General features: G+C 40.8%; 1 protein-coding gene across 12 annotated transcripts in view; it reads right to left on the bottom strand.

Annotated features, from left to right (window-relative positions):
- Window positions 1-19,374, bottom strand: part of flncb (filamin C, gamma b (actin binding protein 280)) — a 50,331-nt gene that overhangs the window by 8,963 nt on the left and 21,994 nt on the right. For 4 of the 12 annotated variants that reach the window (XM_056233478.1, XM_056233479.1, XM_056233485.1 and 1 more), the window contains exons 4-36: window positions 18,541-18,691; window positions 18,313-18,431; window positions 17,700-17,777; window positions 17,372-17,534; window positions 17,085-17,285; window positions 16,123-16,245; window positions 14,439-14,576; window positions 14,204-14,330; window positions 13,883-14,019; window positions 13,391-13,584; window positions 13,187-13,300; window positions 12,931-13,074; window positions 12,526-12,649; window positions 12,269-12,429; window positions 12,084-12,174; window positions 11,827-11,996; window positions 11,579-11,696; window positions 11,211-11,473; window positions 9,485-10,082; window positions 9,230-9,403; window positions 8,466-8,628; window positions 7,744-7,904; window positions 7,354-7,521; window positions 6,107-6,230; window positions 5,771-5,927; window positions 4,374-4,563; window positions 4,147-4,170; window positions 3,719-3,966; window positions 3,051-3,143; window positions 2,554-2,653; window positions 1,828-1,968; window positions 1,579-1,707; window positions 1,305-1,478 (exon numbers count right to left, since the gene is read on the bottom strand). In XM_056233478.1, coding sequence (XP_056089453.1) covers window positions 1,305-1,478; window positions 1,579-1,707; window positions 1,828-1,968; window positions 2,554-2,653; window positions 3,051-3,143; window positions 3,719-3,966; window positions 4,147-4,170; window positions 4,374-4,563; window positions 5,771-5,927; window positions 6,107-6,230; window positions 7,354-7,521; window positions 7,744-7,904; window positions 8,466-8,628; window positions 9,230-9,403; window positions 9,485-10,082; window positions 11,211-11,473; window positions 11,579-11,696; window positions 11,827-11,996; window positions 12,084-12,174; window positions 12,269-12,429; window positions 12,526-12,649; window positions 12,931-13,074; window positions 13,187-13,300; window positions 13,391-13,584; window positions 13,883-14,019; window positions 14,204-14,330; window positions 14,439-14,576; window positions 16,123-16,245; window positions 17,085-17,285; window positions 17,372-17,534; window positions 17,700-17,777; window positions 18,313-18,431; window positions 18,541-18,691 — 5,260 coding nt within the window. The remainder of the gene's footprint in view (window positions 1-1,304; window positions 1,479-1,578; window positions 1,708-1,827; window positions 1,969-2,553; window positions 2,654-3,050; window positions 3,144-3,718; window positions 3,967-4,146; window positions 4,171-4,373; window positions 4,564-5,770; window positions 5,928-6,106; window positions 6,231-7,353; window positions 7,522-7,743; window positions 7,905-8,465; window positions 8,629-9,229; window positions 9,404-9,484; window positions 10,083-11,210; window positions 11,474-11,578; window positions 11,697-11,826; window positions 11,997-12,083; window positions 12,175-12,268; window positions 12,430-12,525; window positions 12,650-12,930; window positions 13,075-13,186; window positions 13,301-13,390; window positions 13,585-13,882; window positions 14,020-14,203; window positions 14,331-14,438; window positions 14,577-16,122; window positions 16,246-17,084; window positions 17,286-17,371; window positions 17,535-17,699; window positions 17,778-18,312; window positions 18,432-18,540; window positions 18,692-19,374) is intronic. The other 8 variants (XM_056233480.1, XM_056233481.1, XM_056233488.1 and 5 more) reach the window with 3 other exon arrangements.

Here is a 19,374-nt window from a genome sequence, read left to right as displayed (position 1 = left end):
CCGCCTCAAGGTTGTGCGTGTTGTGGCTTCACAAATGCTTTGCTGCATACCTCGGTTGTAACGAGTGGTTATTTCAGTCACTGTTGCCCTTCTATCAGCTCGAACCAGTCTGGCCATTCTCCTCTGACCTCTGGCATCAACAAGGCATTTCCGCCCACAGAACTGCCGCTCACTGGATGTTTTTTCTTTTTCGGACCATTCTCTGTAAACCCTAGAGATGGTTGTGCGTGAAAATCCCAGTAGATTAGCAGTTTCTGAAATACTCAGACCAGCCCTTCTGGCACCAACAATCATGCCACGTTCAAAGTCACTCAAATCAACTTTCTTCCCCATACTGATGCTCGGTTTGAACTGCAGGAGATTGTCTTGACCATGTCTACATGCCTAAATGCACTGAGTTGCCGCCATGTGATTGGCTGCTTAGAAATTAAGTGTTAACGAGCAGTTGGACAGGTGTACCTAATAAAGTGGCCGGTGAGTGTATATATATATATATAAACATACTTTTTTTATAAAATGTCAAAAAAACTAAAAGAAAAATGTAATATATAATAAAAAATATTATAAAAATTGACAGTGCAGACATACATTGTTGCAAAAAAAAGAATACTATGTATTCCAACTCATAATGTTGAATTTATATTCATCAAAAAAAAAATCACAGTTAAAAAAACTGTTTTCAACATTGATAGAAGGAGAAATGTTTCAAATCAGCATTTTAGAATGATTTAATTATACATAACAATTTCAGCTTTGCCATCACATGAATAAATTCCATTTTAAAATATATTAAAATGCAAAACTAAAAAATATTTCACAGTATTAATGTTTTTACTGTATTTTTGATCAAATAAATGCAGCCTTGGTGAGCATGAGAGGCTTCTTTCAAAAACATTTTAAAAATCTTACCAACCCCAAACATTTGAAAGCAGTTCTTGTTTATTTATTTATTATAACTAGCAAATATGATCCAATTATTAAAATAAGCATTCGTTGTGCGGGTGCAACCCCAGTTCCGTCACAGAGACAAATTGAGGGGCAAAGTGAGAGTGAGACTGGAGGAGGGGGAAACAGCTGCTTCCTGTTTCTAAAAATTCTGCCTACTACTTTTAGAAGCATTTTACAGATGTGGTTAAATTCTCCAGGTGTGTGAAGGCATGCGCACACACATAAATACACACGCCAGCTAATTTAGTGATTCACAGACATTATGGAGAGACATAACTTTGCCCTCTCTTGTTCATCCTCTCTCTCTCTCTCTCTCTCTCACTCATAGCCATATTTGGGTACACACAAACACCAACCTGTGATCTTGGCTGTAAAGGGGCTTCCAGCAATGTGCTTGTCATCAAACTTGACGATTATGTTGTAGTCTCCTGGGGCCGTTGGCAGGTAGGACACAGTGCAGGTGCCATCTTTATTATCCTTACAGCTGATCTCTGCCTTAGAGGGGCCCTCCACTGCCAAAGACAGACCTCCTGAGAGAAGATGAGAGTGCACTGTGGATAGTCAAAAGTCTGGCAATGTGAGACTAATGCAATGCGACTGTGAGGCTGCCAAGCTTGGTTTGTGTGTTACCTTCTCCAGCGTCCTTAGTGACGATTGTGAAGGTTGCAGATTTGTTGACCATGCCATGACTTAGACCAGGGCCGTGTGCATTCACATGCCCACTGTTAATGGCATCGACATAGAACTGCAGTGGACTTCCTGTAGGAAGACATTAAAAGAGCGTCACTTCATGTTTCCAGATGATCCATGTCAAATACAGACATTATTTAACAGACCAAATTATAACATTTTAGTGCAAATTTCTGATTGTTTGGGTACCTGGTATGTGATTCCCGTCATATTTGATGTCCATCTCATGCAGGCCCTTCTCGGTGGGGGCGTATTTGACTGTCACTGTCCCGTCCTTGTTATCAGTGATGTTGGGACGGGCGGTCTTACCAGAAGGCATACGTACCTCACCTGGAAAAAGACAAAATGCCACCTTTTCAAATACAGAATTGTGTAGGCCCAAGTGAAAAAGAAGTGTGCTCAATTGTAACGAATGTGCACGTGTAGTGTACTTAAAATCCTAAACATACAGTATATTTTTTTTTAAACTCTACTTGCAGTTGCGGACAATATAATATGATTGAATTAAAAGGCCAGATAAGTGTACTTTCATGATTATGCTTCTTAACACATTTAAGTACACTTTTAAAAAGTGCACTTTGTAATGGTTTACTTTAAAACATGATGTTTTAATAATGTTTTGTCATGCTTTTGTATGAAAAAAACCCCATGCAATTAAGTGTCTGAAAACATTACATTCAGTTCGGGCTTAAGTACAATCTTTTATTTCTATAATAAATTCTCCTTTAAAACAGCATGTCAAAGTGTACTTCATTTTCACAAGAGGGTGGTTGTCAGAGTGTTGCTTACTGGCCCAGGGTTAAAGAAGGTTTTTAAAATATTTTTGCCTTTGCAAGTACCTCTAATGATTATCTATTTATTTATGAATAAATTATTACATAGTTATTAATTTTATTAATTAATAAGTGTAAATACCTGTAATCTCCCCCTTTTGCACAGTAAATGGAATGACAAGATTGAATGGGCGGAGCATTGGCTCCATGGCATCCACTGCAGTGATTGGTTCCTCAGTGGCCTGGAAAAGAAAGAGATTTCAGCATCACTGCACTGCTAACTAAGGACAGTGAGCCGAAAGTGCAGGCAAAGGATTAATGACTGAAAAAAGAAAGAAAAACAGACAAGGGCCTGACTGGTTGAGCTGCAATAGATGAAATAAAAGCAGCATCTACAAAGCCAAATAAAAGAGACTTGTGCAAAACACTGCCTCTGCAATGGGAGATCAACAACCGATTCATTAACTCTACGAATGCATGATCAGCCAACTAGCCGTTTAAATAACTTGTTAAAAAGATGTCAGCAGCAAAGCTCATGGAAAATGTTGCAAAGATGGAGGAAATGAAAAGGTATAATGATAAAGGCTGAGGAGCAGAAAGCATTTAGGATGTTATCTGATGGCTACGGGTGGTGTGTACCCAGTGAGGGGTGTAGCCCTTGTAGGGGGCGTAGGGCTGCTGTAACTGCAGTTTATCACACGGTTCCTCAATTATAGGGATGGTATCAGATGCCTGGAGAAGGAGGTGGTCACATGTTTAGGGCTTCACACAACACACATTTACATGCAGCTAATTCAATTCGACCCACTGAACTGGAATTGAATTGCTAAGTTAAATTCATTCTCAATGAATGAAGTACAATAAAAGTTTCTATTTGGGAGAATGATTATTTTGTAAAAACACACCATGCACTGTAGCCATATTTTGGAATTATTTATGATCATCTGGGTAAAAAAAAAAACACTGATTTTTTTTTTTTTGGAAGATATTAAAACTTTTTTTTCAGCAAGAACACAATAAATTGATCAAAAGTGACAGTACAAACATTTATATTGTTGCAAAAGATTACTATTTCAAATAAATGCTGTTCTTTAAAGCTTTCTGTTCACCAAAGAATCATGGAATATGATCAAATAAATGCATCCTTGGTGAGCATAACAGACTTAACATTACAAAAATCTTACTGACCCCAAACTTTTGAACGGTAGTGTACATACTGTACACAAAGATATACAAAATATTTAGTATTATTATAATATGCAAAAATCACTACCCATAATGCAGATACATAATGCAGAGGTGCTTACCACCACATGGAAGGGACTGTTGGGAATGTGCTCTCCTCCAAAGCGAATGGTGATGACGTATTTCCCAGGTTCTGGAGCAGTATAATAGATATCAAATGTTCCATCTGCATTCTCCACCACATCCACGTCTAGCTCCGCCCCATCTGGAGTTGACACTTTGCAGGTGACCTTCCCCTTCCCAGCAGCCTTTGCATCCACAGTGATAACGGTCTCCTCGCCAATTTGAATGGTGGGTCCGAGCCCTGAGCCTGACCAATGGTACAGCCACAAAGCAATTATAATAAAGATTACAATACATTTTCTACACCAATTACAATAACATTTTCTACACCAATCAGACCAAATGGGGCCACTTTGAAAACATGAAAAAGAGTGGCCTAAACTGATCCCAGATAAAAGGCTGGCAAAGATCAAAAGAGGTAACTCACTCAGTCCGTGTCCCCCAATCGACACTACAGATAAAAGAAAGATTTGTTAGAATTCATGATCATAAAGTTGTGCATAAGATGCTCGGTCTTAAAAATAAACCAACTAGTGCTGCGATTGCATTTTTATAAAGCAATAAACCACAAGACACTAATAACAACAGTAATGAACAGCAATACACCACTATAAAAGGCCACAAAGGGGTGGGACATAGACATCTATAACTGACCTGTCACAAGGCATTTGCTGGCATCTCCACTGGGCAGCGCATGGATGCGGTAGGGGGAGTATGGAATCTCATCCCCGCCATATTTGATTGTAATAGTGTAGCGCCCTGTCATATCCGGGACATAGGATACGGTGTACGTTCCATCTCTGTTATCCCGAATATTGGCTTTCTTTGGCTTTCCTTCTGGGTCCTGCAAAAGGAATGAGTAGTTAAAGTGTGTTCATGCGAATGAGTATATATTCGTAGGAAATCCTCGTTTCTTTTAAGTTTTGAGTAGTTGCTAAAATAAATGTAGCAAATATTCAACAAGGCAATATTACTCATTCATATTACATATCAAGCATTTCTGACGGTTAGTCATGTAGTGGAAAACCACATGTAGGGTTTAGCCTAAATCTAATGACAGGTCAGTCCACAGTGACCACTAGAGGGCAACATTAAGGGTCCCCTTGACAAGCACAAAATGATCAAGTATGGCTGCCTGGGAGAAAGGTTCACTCTCACATCCATAAATGCCACTTTTGTGCAAGATGAAAATGTTTTTGGATGCTTTTGCTCGTGTGCAGTTTGGAAACACCCGTTTTGTTTGAAGTGAAGTTTTCTCCCTTCCTTTTTAGAATGGGAAGTAGTATGATTATAAAAAACAAGGATCATCCTCAAGAAATGACAATTCCCAAGTTACTTCTTGCTATAATTGTCATTGAATGTGGTATGCATGAACGATGAGGACACAAGATAGATAGATAGATAGATAGATAGATAGATAGATAGATAGATAGATAGATAGATAGATAGATAGATAGATAGATAGATAGATAGATAGATAGATAGATAGATAGATAGATAGATAGATAGATAGATAGATAGATAGATAGATAGATAGATAATTCCCGTTTGTTCCCATTATTAGGGAACAAATATGAAACAAGGAACTAGGGAATAACTAAGGAAAAACTAGGGAATAATTGGAGGGGAAAAAGCAGTCAAAGGAGCAGGGGAACTGGGGTAGGGTGTACAGTAGCAAGGGAACAGGCCATGAGCGCTTAGGGGCCCAAGGCTGATGGGAGAGACGCCAGACACGGTGAGTTATAACAACAAAAGGAGGCTGAAAGGAGGAGCCGCCTTACACATCCTTTCCTAAGAATATGGAAGGGGATGGTGCCCTTTACAATGTGGTTCTCCCACACCCTCCTACCCCAGTCCTCCACATACACAGAGGCCTCTTGCCTGCAACCATCCGGACCCTACAGCGACAGCAGGGAAGAGGTCAGAGGTCAGGGCAGAGGGAAGCGGAGGGCAGGACATTGGCTGTTAAAGCACAAGTGATCATCAAGGGAAACCTTCTTGTCTTAAAACATCTCAAAAAAGAGGCCTGAGCGAGTGCTGGTGTCACTCACCAGTATCTGTACGGTGAGAAGACCCTCCCCTGCATCACGGGCATCAATGGTGAACTCCACCGGCAGGCTGGCTGGCACCCCGGAAGCATTTAGGCCGGGGCCGCTGGCACGGACTTTACTGGCATCGTGAGCGGGCAAAACCTTGATCTTAAATGGACTGAAAAGGGGAAAATAGAGGAACAGGCATATGCAATGATCACATACTTCCTTTATTTCGAAGTGCTCTTCTAATTTCTAAACCAGCACTGAACTTTGGTTATGTTTGGTCATACCACACATAGACTACTCATGTCATTAATATTAAGACTTTATTAATACTTTAGGCAGCACGCTCACCTGCGTGGCACTTCTTGGTCTGCATACTTGACACAGACAGTGTACGGTCCATCTTTAGCAGGAGTGTAGATTACTGTGTGGGTGCCATCACCGTTGTCTGTGATATTCACCGGCTCTGTCATCCCTAGAATAATAACACAGTTGATCTCTCTAATCCACTGCAGACTCGCTCTCACTCGTATCCAAGGTAAATCATCAACACTATCATCCCTTACATGTGTTTTATTTAACTAAATACATAATCAGCTAAAACGCGCACCCGAGTCCGTGTTGCTTTCACATTCACGCGAACCGCGGCACGGGCCCGCCATGCACGCAAGTGTAAACGCAAGCTGCATGGCTGCGTGCCTGCCTGCTTTCAGCGCGATTCATTATAAGGCAGAGCTAAGCATAGTAGGCTAGTGCAGACTCTTTCAATTTATTTGTATAGCGCTTTTCACAATACATATTGTTTCAAAGCAGCTTTACCTAAAATGCATGCATTGCATCTACTTTAGCCTACAATTCAGAGTGATGTTATCAGTTATGCATTTCAGAAATGTACATATAAACATGTATTAATTTAAGGCAGAACAAAGAGCTAATTTAAGTAATGAATACATGCATGTTTGTTAATAGAGGATTAGATTAGGACTCTGACTAATATGGTATAGCCTAATGGAAATGCAGATATTATGCTTAGATTGTTAATACATCATGTTTTTCAACTGGTGACAATTTATATTTGAACAGAATTTTACAAAATTTTGGCCCTTCAGTTGAGTTCAAAATAAAATGGACACAACGAAATGACAAACAATGTTTTTTTTTTTTTAAATTACTCGTTTAGATTAGTCGACTAATCGAAAAATTAGTCGTTAGAAAATTAGTCGTTAGTGGCAGCACTAGATGTAATACATGCCCCACATTGATAAAAGCTATTTATTAAATTCAAACTCTGGACATTTAACAGTTCAAGAACAAGTCAATTGCCACCGAATGCTTTGAAAATGGCAACAGAAGAAATACTGAGAGGGGAACTTGCTTCTAAATAACTTATGATGTACATATACTAAGTATGAATATGCATATATACAACTTCTTCAGACTAGCTAAGCACACACACTTATACTGTTTACACTTCAAAGACTTTTAAGTCAATTTTCTAGGCATTCTAGTAATTCAATTTCTAAAAGCTAAACTGAAGCACGTATATACTTCAAGGACCTTGTCCAAACGCGTTAAGTGTTTTTCCAGTTTATTTTCACCTGTAGGTCCATACAGCAGCACCTCCAGTGGGGCGACTCCAGCCTTGCTGCAGTCCACAGTGAAGGTCTGGGGGACGTGGGCTCTTACTCCACTGCCCAGACCAGGACCAGAACACTTCACCTTACTGGGGTCCACCAGCTCCCTCACAGGCACCCTGAATGGGCTACCTAAACACCCACAGAGATGATACAGTTACAGTTTTTCTCCATAAAATGATCAAACAGACTTTGAGGTATGAAATACTCAAGCTTTAAATCAAAATGTCATGATTATTTGCTTCTAAATGTCTTAATCAACACTTCAGTGCAATGTCAATGACTAATTAATGTGTTGAGTTCAATCAGAAACAAACCATGGAATGAATTAGACAGAAGGAAATTACATCATACCTGGGATAGGCAGGCCTCCGAAAGTGATGTTGACATCATATTCCCCAGGAGTGAAAGGAATATACTCCACACTACAGCTGCCATCTTTGTTGTCTTTACAAGACATCTTAGCTTCTGATGGACCCTCAATGGCCAATCCAAGACCACCCGTGCCAGCACCCCTGAAAGAGAGGAAAATACAGACAAGTATTAAGTATTTTCACAGCAAAACTATTCATATAGTGCATCCAGTCCTGGAGGGCCACTGACCAGAAGAGTTTAGTTACAACCCTAATCAAGCACACCTGAACAAGCCAGTCAAGGTCTTCAAAGTTACTAGAAAATTCCAGGTAAGTGAGTTCGATCATGGTTGAGCTAAACTCTGCAGGACTGTGGGCCTCCAGGGCTGGATTTGAGGAACCCTGATATAGTGTATGCTGCTTAATTTTCCATAATTAAAATGATAGATCATAGAAGGTATTTCAGCGGTCACATTAGCGATATTTCAGCAACATTTTTAGGGAGAAAAAATGGTTAATTGTCTATTGTCATTAGCGTAGCGATGTATGAAGCACAGTTTACACAGGAGACACTTTAAAATCAAACAGATTTCTGTTGGTCAGAGTAGTGCAATTTGCATGACCAACTGGAACATCGAAATCTGCGTGGGGAACTTTTTCTCCCTCATGCAAAACTTAAGATTGTGGAGGTGTTCAACAGCAGGCGTTCATAGGAATATGTACCTGGTCTCCACAGTGAAGCGGTTGGATTTGTTGACCAGACCCTCTTCCAGACCAGGACCGTAAGCACGTACACGGCTGGGATCACAACCTTCAGTCACCGCCACCCTAAACGGGCTCTTGGGGACAGGTACGTCATCATATAGCACCTCTATAAGATGCACACCTGTACAAACACACAAAAATAACATATCTATATATGAAGCTGGAAAGAACTTTCTCATTCTGGCAAGATCCGATTTGACTGGTTTACTTTAAAGGTGCACATCTAAAGAACTACCACCTTTAAAGAAAAAAAAAAAAGAGACAAAAAAGAGAGAGTGTGTGTGGCCATATAGAGAGACTGTGTTTTTCTCTCAGTCAATAGTTGTGATGGAATATTATCAAGGCATCATGGGAAAAAAGACATCAGCAGGCTCTGCTCAAAACACAATGAACAATGAATGAATTTCCATCTTACAACATTGACCTCCACACAGAACGATCAATACAGCAGCCGTGCTCAGAATAGCAGACAGCTCTCTCTCTCTCTCTCTCTCTCTCTCTCTCTCTCTCTCTCTCTGTGTGTGTGTGTGTGTGTGTCATGATTCTCGGGGAGGAAAGAAATGCCAATATAGCCTGTTAAATTAATGAAGATTAGGGCAGACACATATACCAGCTTACCTCAGCTTTTAATTTTAATTACATTTTTAATTTTAATGATCAGGTTTTACAAAATGACATCAATTCAACAAAAATATTTTTTTCCTATCTGCTGGATATCTTACCATCCTCATATGCGGTATACTCTACTCTGTAAGTGCCATCTGCTTTGTCAGTGATGTACGCATCAGTGCTGGCACCTGATGGGTTAACAATACGAACTTTGATGTGGTTTCCACCAATCTTGTTGTGAACCCGAGTGTCAACAACAAAGTGTGTAGTGACCTCTCGGAGTACCCCTGTGAAAATATAGCAGAATTTGCTAAGTACAATGGTACTAAACACATTCAACCAAGTGTGATTTTAGATGCCCTCCTTACCTCTGGGCTCCACTCCTGGACCATAGACCTTGATTCCACTGGTATCAAGAGCAGGATCCACTTGCACCCTTGCAGGGAACTTAGGCACTGCATGTCCTCCGTATTTGATCGTGATGGTGTACATTCCGTGGAAAGGAGGGATGTAGGTGATAGAATAAGTTCCATCGCTGTTATTCTGGACATGAACCTCTGCCTGCGTTCCTGAATCGGAAATAATCTCGATGGTCAACTCCGCCTCCCCTGCTTTAGAGCAGTCCACCGTGAACGACGCTGCTTCATTGACCTTTCCTCTCTCCAACCCTGGACCACTAGCTGTAACCTTGCTGGGGTCGAAGACGGACTGCACCATGGCTTTGAAGGGGGAACCAGGGATGTGAGCATCAGCAAACAGGATGTTGATGGAATATTCTCCAGGCTCAGTGGGCAGATAGGACACAGAGCAAGATCCATCTCCATTGTCCTGGCACTCAATCTTTGCTTCACACGGGCCCTCCACAGTCAGCCCGAGACCCCCTGTACCTGCGCCTTTAGTGTCGATGGCAAATGGAGCGGGTTTACCCACAATGCCACCCTTCAGGCCAGGGCCATAGGCTCGCACCTTGAAGTGAAAACGAGACAAAACTTTTGTCAAGATTGCCTTTCAATAACGTATCAAACCAGAATTCTTAGAAACTTGAAAATAATCAGGAATTAAAAAGTAATTAAACCTAAAAATGAACCAGAAAATATAATACTTTAATATAATTAAATTATACACGTGGTATATGTGGTAAGTATAATAATAGATTCAGGAACTCTGGAATTTTAAACAATTAATGCACACCTAAGTTGTAATGGCCACTCTGTGTGTGCATTGAATTTTCTATAATTCAATGATACAACATCCTTTCACAGTACTAGAGAACAGTCCAACATTTTTCAAAGTCAGACGGTATCATTTATATCCATTTATGGTCAGAGATCTGTATCTCTTTCGGTAATATACAGACAAATTATCTAATGATCCTCAGTGTGACCTCGGCCCAGTGACAGAATGGAGCAGCCATTCCACATGCGGATGAAGTACCATGTTTGGCACACTACACTTGAGTTCACCTCTCCCTGACAGATTAATAAACACCAACCGTCCTCTAATAATTTCCAACAATGGCTTAATGGCCTTTTGTGTTTGTTTTAGGCTTCTTCAATGACACAACTGATATACAATCTGGAGGGTCTGGCTCACGGAAAAGGAAAACGCTCACTGGAACAATCCAGCACTGTAGAGAACAGGCATACATACAAACAAGAAAAATACACATAAAATAAAATACAATTAAATTAAATTGGTTTACTTTGGAACTAACATTGCTGGAATAAACAAACAGGACATTTCCTTGCACAGAGGATCAAGAAATGTTGTTTTACAAAATCTGGTTCTAGTTTAGATTGATCATTCTGACTCTGGTTAGTGGCTCTGAAGAACACTCTGAAGGTCTTTCTGACTTGTGAGGTAAGGATTGTTTTTAGCCTTAAGCTTGAGAAAGGATCCTAGAGTGAATCGAAATGCCAAAGCACAATAAAAGCACTGTCTCCATCAACAGAACACACAGAAAATACTGATGAGATCATTTAGGTAACAAATATTGTATAATCAAAAGGATTTGCAGTACTCAGGAAAATTACGGTTCAATAAGACGATGACGTATAAACAAACAAATCACATTCTCCTATTTGTGACTCCTACCTTTGAGGGATCTGGAGGCATCACCCCCTCCACCGTGAAAGGACTTCCTGGCACGGGGTTTCCATCATAGCTGATGTCAACTTTGTAGGGCCCCTCTTCTGGCGGAATGTACTTAACTGTGTGCACCTCATTGGATGCTCCAGATTCCACCTTGCATGGGATTGGCCGGCGAGAGGGTGAGGTGATCTTGACATCCACCTTTCCTTGACCTCCCGCGCCAAGTGTATTAATGGTAAACTCCTCATCTTTCCCTACATCCACTTCTAAACACATAGGCACAAGAAATATGTACAATATGTTCAATCAACATAGTTATTATTTCAGTCCACACATAAAAAGCCTGAAGATTTGACTTGCTGTGGACTTACTGGTGTTGAGTCCTTGAACTTTGACCTTGTTGAGATCCAAAGGAGGAGCGATAGTAATGGTAAATGGGCTTTTGGGGATGGGGTCACCACCATGGCACACAGATATGCTCATGTTACCCTGGATCACAAAAAAAACAGGACTGAGCAAGATGTTTTATAATACTATAATAGATTTATAATACCATAATAGCATGTGACCACATGGTGTCCATTTTTATCAAACGTAACCCACTGCTGGAGTGTCTCACCTGCTGTAACGCAGTGTAGCGCACAGTGAAAGAATAGTCGTGGTTATCAATGATCTCAAAGTCACTGACGGCTTCTCCTTTCCCAGATGCGGTGAAATTAACCTCAGGTGTGGCCTTGCCTGCTCCTTTAGTATAGATCGTGAAGTGGGTCGGCTTGCCCACTTCCACACCTGTGATAGAGACACATAACATGCAGATAAGATTAGCTATTTTTACCTACTATTTTTCTAATTTCAGTTGCTGGAAATGAAACTGACCTGTCTTGCTGAGCCCAGGACCTTCTGCTTTTACCTTATTAGCATCATGGGATGGATCAACTTTGATACGGAAGGGGCTGATGGGAATTTCCTGTTAATTTGTTAAAAACAACACAAAAAAACCTCAAAGTTTTTAGAACTCAAATAACAAACAGAATAATTTCATATTATAGACTATGACTGACCTGATCCGCAAAAAGCACCATGATGGTGTAGCGTCCGGCTCCAGGGGGTGTATACTTCACTGTGAATGTGTCGTTGTCATTTTTAATGATGTCAAAATCAATATCTGCTTCGGCAGGTCCCACCACGCCAGGAGCGCACTTAATCCCAATGCTAACATCTCCTACAGAGTCAGAACAGATATAAAAAAGGAAATAAGCTCAATTTCCAAATTTCAAATATGAGTTTAAATAACGTTAGCAGTCACGTTTGGTCAGACCTTGCCCGGCCTCACTGCAGTCCACAGTAAAGTATGTGGGTTCGTTGGCCTTCAAGCCAGTCTTCTCCACTCCTGGTCCATGAACCTTCACGTTCTCTGGGTGACTGCCTTCTCCAATGGTCACCTAAGAAATGTAGGAAGACCATAGTTACATATTGTAAAACTAAGAACTGAAAGCTTTTGGAGGACAGTGGTTCTAATAAAGCTATGATCCAATATGGAACCTATGATCTAACATGGTCGTGAAAAGGGAAAGTGTGAAATCTAACACTGGAAAAATGTGGTCATGAACTTTCATTGAAAGGCTGAGCTGTTGTAGATCCAATTCATGAAAAATCTTGACAAACAGCGACATTAAAATGTCATCAGTTGGCGGAAATCTGCATGTTGACAGTGAGCTCTCACCCTGAATGGACTGTTGGGAACATTGACCTCTCCCCAGGTGATGATGATAGTGTGTTTGATGGGCTTGGTGGGTATGTAGACGCAGAAATATGTACTGTCACCGTTATCTGTGATTTGGATATCGATGGGGAAGCCTTCTGAGTCCTGGAATAAAAGAAGGACAAACACATTTGGAATAAAAGAAGGACAAACACATTTTGTACCAGTGAAGTGAGGCATGAGGCATGACGCATCTGGGACTTGTATGAAAATGTACCTGAGCATAAATCTGTAGATGTCCTCTTCCAGCTCCACTGGCGTCAATTGTAAACTCAGCAGGTTTGTTTACGATGCACCCAGTTGGCTCCAGCCCAGGTCCGTAACACTTAATCTGCATAAAAAAGAGTTAGTTCAGTTACCGCTGTCATTTATTATTCCCAACAAATGTGCAATCATTATTGTCAATAGTGACAGGGCAGACCTTCTCAGGGAAGATGTCATTGGCTGCAGGGAGGATGTGGGCCATAAAGGGGCTGTCTTTGATATCTTCATCATCACAGATGACATGGACCGCATAGTCACCTGGCTCGGTGGGCCAGTACAAAACATCACAAGATCCATCACCCTTGTCATCACACTCTATTTTAGCCTGCGAGGGGCCTTCGATGGAGAAACCTGTGCATGGAAGTGAGTTTTCAACCATTACCAAGGCATCTCATCAGACTATAATACAGTGGTTCCAGCACTTTCCTCCAAAGTTTAGTTCCACCCTTTATCATGCACCTGCCTGTAACTTTCTAGTAATCCAGAAGGCCTTGATTAGCTTGTTCAAGTGCGTTTGATTAGTGTTGGAGCTAAACACTTCAGGAAAGTGGACCTTGAAGGCCAGAGTTGAGAACCCCTGCCATAAACACTAGATCCCTGGATACAACACCAGCTCAGGAGGCTCAATGACGTTAAAGAAGATTCTTACCCAGAGTTCCAACCTCTGTGCCAATGGCCTCAACCACAAAGTCAGCTGATTTGCCCACCATGCCCGTCTCCAGGCCTGGACCCCATGCCCTCACCTTCTGAGGGCCTGCATCTTCACTTATGATCACCTCAATTGGGCTAAACACATACACACGTTTTGATCAGAAGTGAGAAGGTTGTACATGATAATCTGCCTAATTCCTAGAATTATCTCTGTAGTAATTTCCATATCCTGTTTAATCCTTTTAAAATGGATTTCAATATGTTCTTTCTAAGTGATTCGTAACAGATATCAAACTGCACAGGGGTCTATAACCCTTACCTGCGGGGAATGGCGTGGCCACCCCAAGTAATGGTGATGATGTATTTTCCAGGGAAAATGGGGTAGTAATCACATTCATACACACCGTCTCCCAATTCTTGTACTTTCACAGGCTCATCGCCACCTCCTGAAAACACAAAATTTCATTCAAACTAACTAACTTTTCAAAGCAATGCTCATTAAAACAGAAAAAAATTAACAATTGTTGCTTTAGTAGAAACAGTTGCACGCATACTTGGCCCTTTGACTTGAACACGTAGTTCTCCACTGCCTGCTCCTTTCGTGTACACCTTAAAGTCGGCCACCTCCTTCACACGCACACCCTTGGGCTGCAGGCCACGGCCAATGGCCCGACAGGCATTTGGGTTACTTGCTACAAAGAGGAAAGAGTATTTTTTCTTTTCTTTTTTTTCTTTTTTCTTTTTTATCACAAGATTAAAAGTAAAAGACAGCAAAAAAGACCCATACACACATGAACGTAGAGGTTGTCGAAGTTAGTTGAGATTATGCATGAACCAGCACATGGACCCAGCCAAAGGTACGAGCACGAAAGAACAACCAAAGACAGAATGTTTCCTTTACAAGCCTATGACAATGCAATTAGCAATCTCATAAAGACCCCATTAGGAATGTAGTGAGAGCACTAAAATGAAAACTACAGGCACGCTTGTGTTTGTTTTCAAGAGCTTATAAAAATACTTAAACACTATATATGCAATTAGTTACAAGAACCAGCAGTGAAAAATATAACCAAACTTTAACAATATTCTGCTCAAATAAGACAATTTTTTATTTGAAATAAGTGGCCTACTGTTGGGCTTTGGTGTTTAACACAGTAAGTCCACTAATGAGCACTTTTAGAGCAATAAAATGTCTATTAAAAGCAGCCCAGCTAAGTTCTCTAAGTGCTTTCTCATATCCGATCAAACAAATTCTTCTTGCAGTATCTGTTTCTTCCAGCACAGGATAAAAAGGAAGACAAAAAGTCTACAAAATAATGTTAGGTGGAAAATGTGGAAAAAATGTTTTGAATAATTGAGTTAGTTACTTTATTGTATATTTTAGTTGTTAAGACAGATAATCAAAGCATTCCCATTCTCTGAGTTAGTATTTATGGAGCAACATGGCCGAATCGAGCAACTGCACAGATGATGATGATGATCATGATGATCATGATGACAATGGGATGAGGATGATGATTTTTCAGACGGTCACTCAGCCATTGGCTCTCTGATGCCAAACCAAGTGATGGCATCTTGACTTTGTGCTTTATGCTTAATATGCTTTTAAAATTGCAGGTGTGAAACAGACCCAATGTCAGTTCAGGTTACAGTGAGTCATTTAAACTAAGGCTGTTATTAACACAAAAATAAAATTAAACAATAAATTATTTGGATTAATTTATATCTTTAGCCCTAGTTTAAAGCAATTTGTTACTTTTGTTAATTGTATTTATTATTATTATTTAAATAGTTAATTATTTAATAATAGGATTTAGTTAAACTTGTTAAATTCTGAGTTATTGAATCAGAAAATATTAGCAGAATCAAATCAAAAGTGATCCTGGTGCTCTGAGCTTCTGGTAAGTGATCGTCCAGTCCCACCAGTGAAAGGTGGATCTTTTTCTGCGTCAGTTAAAACAAGACCAGCAGCAGCATTTGCAACACTTGTCTAATCCTCCTCTTATCCGTATTCACACTCTCACTTTTACTCACACACACTTTCATCCCATCACTTCCTGTCTCTATCTGAGCATCCTGTTGATTTTAGCTGCCCCAGAGGGCAAAGCGACAGCGCATGCCAACGAGCCAGAGATGGTGTGCCCAGGAGGACACATCCAGGGTAAGGGGAGGAGACAGTAGAGAGGGGACCAAGCTCGAGCAGGCATCTGCCACGCCCCCCGGGAGGCCCGTACTAACTTGGTCGCCTGGGCTTGGGTGGTGTTGGGGGAGGCACTTTCTTGGCCTTTTCTGAGGGCGGCGTGCGTATAGACTGAGGGATTATCTGAACCGGTGAGCCGATCTGCCGGCCGCTCGAAGGAGCTAGAACAACACACACAGGCGAAAGGAAAGAGGAAACACAATAAAGCGTTTCGTCATCATCGGGAGGGTGGTGGATCCCTGGAGCAATGAGCACGGAGCTCAAACCAAACAACCTGGTCTCAGTCAGTCCCACAGAGAGCAGATCTCTCTGGGAGTTGTCCAGTATTAGCATGCTGTCAATCAAACAATCTGAAGTCATTAAGGTACAGTCACATTAGCGAAATTTCACGGGCAAAAAAGGTCCATAGTCTTTTGTCAACAGCATAGCGCAGATCACACTGAAGTTACTTTTTAAAACCAGCAGCTTTCTGTTGGTCAGCATGGCGAATTCACATAACCAACAATGAGTGAAATCTGTGTGCAAAACTTTTAAAGAGTTTGGAAAGACTAGTTTTCGGCCACGAAATTTCACCGAGCAACAGTAAATGTGACTGCACCTAGGGTAAAATAAGCTCTTTAGGTGCATAATGCCCCAGCTGAATAGGCCAGCTTACTGTAACTCGTGTTTTGGATTCCAGTCTTCACTCTAATGTCTTTACCAGTTTTCCTAACTAGCTTCAACAGCAAGCGAACCAACTTTACTGGAAAAACAGCTGGTCTTAGCTGGTCTTTTCAGCAGGGGCGGTAGACATTTTAGAATGGAATACTTTTAATGCAGCAAAAAACAACAAGTCGAAGGCTCAAGTAAAAAAAGCACTTGTTGTTTTCTTGGTGCATTAACAGCTTTGGTGTTAAATAAGAATGTGACTGTGACTGTAAAAGAACTCTGCAGGACCTCTAGCTAATAAGATAACATCTTTTCAAGGAATTAAGTCATGAAGTGAGGACATGGGTCTCACCCTCTGAGATGTGAACAGTGAAAGGACTTCTGGGTATTTGTTGGCCAGCGAATGTCACATATATAGTGTGAGGGCCCTCCAGAATGGGGCCGTAGGTGCAGCGGAAAACACTGTCGCCCTTGTTTTCCAGAATGATCTCCACTGTGTCTCTACGACCCTGAGAGTCCACAATGATCACGCCGACATCGCCTGCTCCTGCACCTGAGGGGTCACAAATACATGAAGGATCTTTATCTAGTCTTTAGTTTTAGAGTAAACAGCAAACAACTTTATTTTCCTGGCATTACCTGCTGTGTAGATGTCAAAATACGTGGGTTTATTGGCCACATTGCCCACCGGTTCCAAACCTGGCCCACGGGCCTGCACCTTGTTTGGATCTCCCAATGCTTTAGACACATTTACCAGGAAAGGGCTCCTGTCAATGTCCTGTCCAGCAAACAACACCTTCACCTGGAGGAAGACAGAAATATCCCTCAGATTGAGTTACTCCATTTCATCTGCCACAGTTTAAGCACCCTTTGTCACATCTTACAAAACTGCTATCAAGACCCAAAAAGATTGTAAAAATCATTCATCTTGAAAATATGACTGGAAAGTGACTTATTTTATTAGTACCTTATGAAGACCCTCCACTTTTGGAACATAGACCACAGAGTAGCTCCTGTTCTTGTCATTGTTGGGAATTACTCTAGCCTGCGAAAAAGGACATATTAGTAAGACATCCACCAGTAAGTTGTCAAAACATAAGTTTTTTGTTTTTTTGGTCTGGTGTACAGCCCCATCAGTAAGATTCAAGTATGCTTTATTAACAGAAATGTGTAAATCATATTATATAATTTAGCATAATGTTTATAATTAAACTTTTCAAAAATATAATGTATCAATTACTTAGAATCACATAATCTAAGCTTAATTATCTTAAAAATAAAACAATGAAAATCTCAGTTGACACTTTTAAATCTTCATTTAAATGCAAGACGTGTAGTGGTATTTATGCTTATTTTATCTTATTTTATTTGTATTATTTTATTTTATTTACACACATATTTCTTTAGTTTACTGAGATTAAAATAATGAAATTATTAATTTAATTAAATTGAATGTTTTGTTTTTTAGGTTCAATGAAACGGCAAAAATCTGGCCAATACCACCAGAAACATGCTTGGTGTACAAGTAGATATTTGGCTTGTTTTGATCATGAAAGAAGTTTGATGAGTTAGAAGATGACCTCTTCTGTGTGGCCTTCTGGATCCTCAATGTACACCAACACCTCTCCAAGTCCCGCCTCCACAGTCTCCACCACAAACTCAGCTGGCCTCAACACAACGTTGCCTCTGGACTCAATACCTACAGAGAGATTCAAAGATGCAGAGGTGTGGGTTGAGGTATAGTAAATGTTGTATCTCACACTCACAGTCTGGCATTCTTAAGTGTTAACATCATCTATCCTTCTCACCTGGCCCGTAAGCCTTGGCTCTCTTGGGGTGCAGGGTTTTAGATCGCAGTGGGGCACCAGGCTTGAGCTTGGCTTTGGGGAACTGAGACAGGTAGGTCATCACTGAGTGCTCGTCCACATTAGGATCCACAATCTCCTCTGGAGCAATCACCTAACAGGGCATAAGTGCAATGTTAGAGCTCAAAAGTCACAGGCCACATAGTGGTTGATCTCTGATTTCAATCCTGATTCCTGGATGACATTAGAGCAATATTCAACCTAGCTCTTGGGGCAACCAATATAACACATTTTGGATGTCTTCTTCACCAAACACACCAGGTACAAATTATTATTTCACTTGTAGAGGGAACATTGCCCTGTCAGATAGCGTCTTGTAGAGGGAACATTGCTACATCAGAGCGAAACACTTAAAACATACATTGCAGGACTGAGAAACACTGCAAAAAAAAAGATGAAGAAGCACGTCTCACTGACTTTATTTGACATATTTTTTGAGAACTGTTACTGCCAGAATCGATCGTCAGATATAAACACACCTCTGCGCTGTGATGGTCTACGGCACAAAACTGATGAAGTGCACTTAAGGTTTTTAAAGCAGTGGAAAATATTTTCTGTCTCTCCTATTCCCTCAGTCCCATCTTTCATGTCCAACTGGTTAAGTGTCCTGCTATATTTAACGCTAGGCTGGAAGGTTAAGAGCTAAGTGGAAATACTGTAGCTCTAAATGGTATTTAACACAGCAGAAAGATGATGGAGATTGAACGGGAGACCAACAGGGACAGGAAGAGAAATATGCATCATGTTATTAAACCCATAACTTAAGGCTCTACCTCT

This window comes from Rhinichthys klamathensis, unplaced genomic scaffold (assembly GCF_029890125.1).
Source record: "Rhinichthys klamathensis goyatoka isolate OS25496 unplaced genomic scaffold, OSU_Roscu_1.1 h1tg000370l_1, whole genome shotgun sequence".
Classification (NCBI taxonomy): domain Eukaryota; kingdom Metazoa; phylum Chordata; class Actinopteri; order Cypriniformes; family Leuciscidae; genus Rhinichthys; species Rhinichthys klamathensis.
This window is presented reverse-complemented; position numbering and strand designations above follow the sequence as displayed.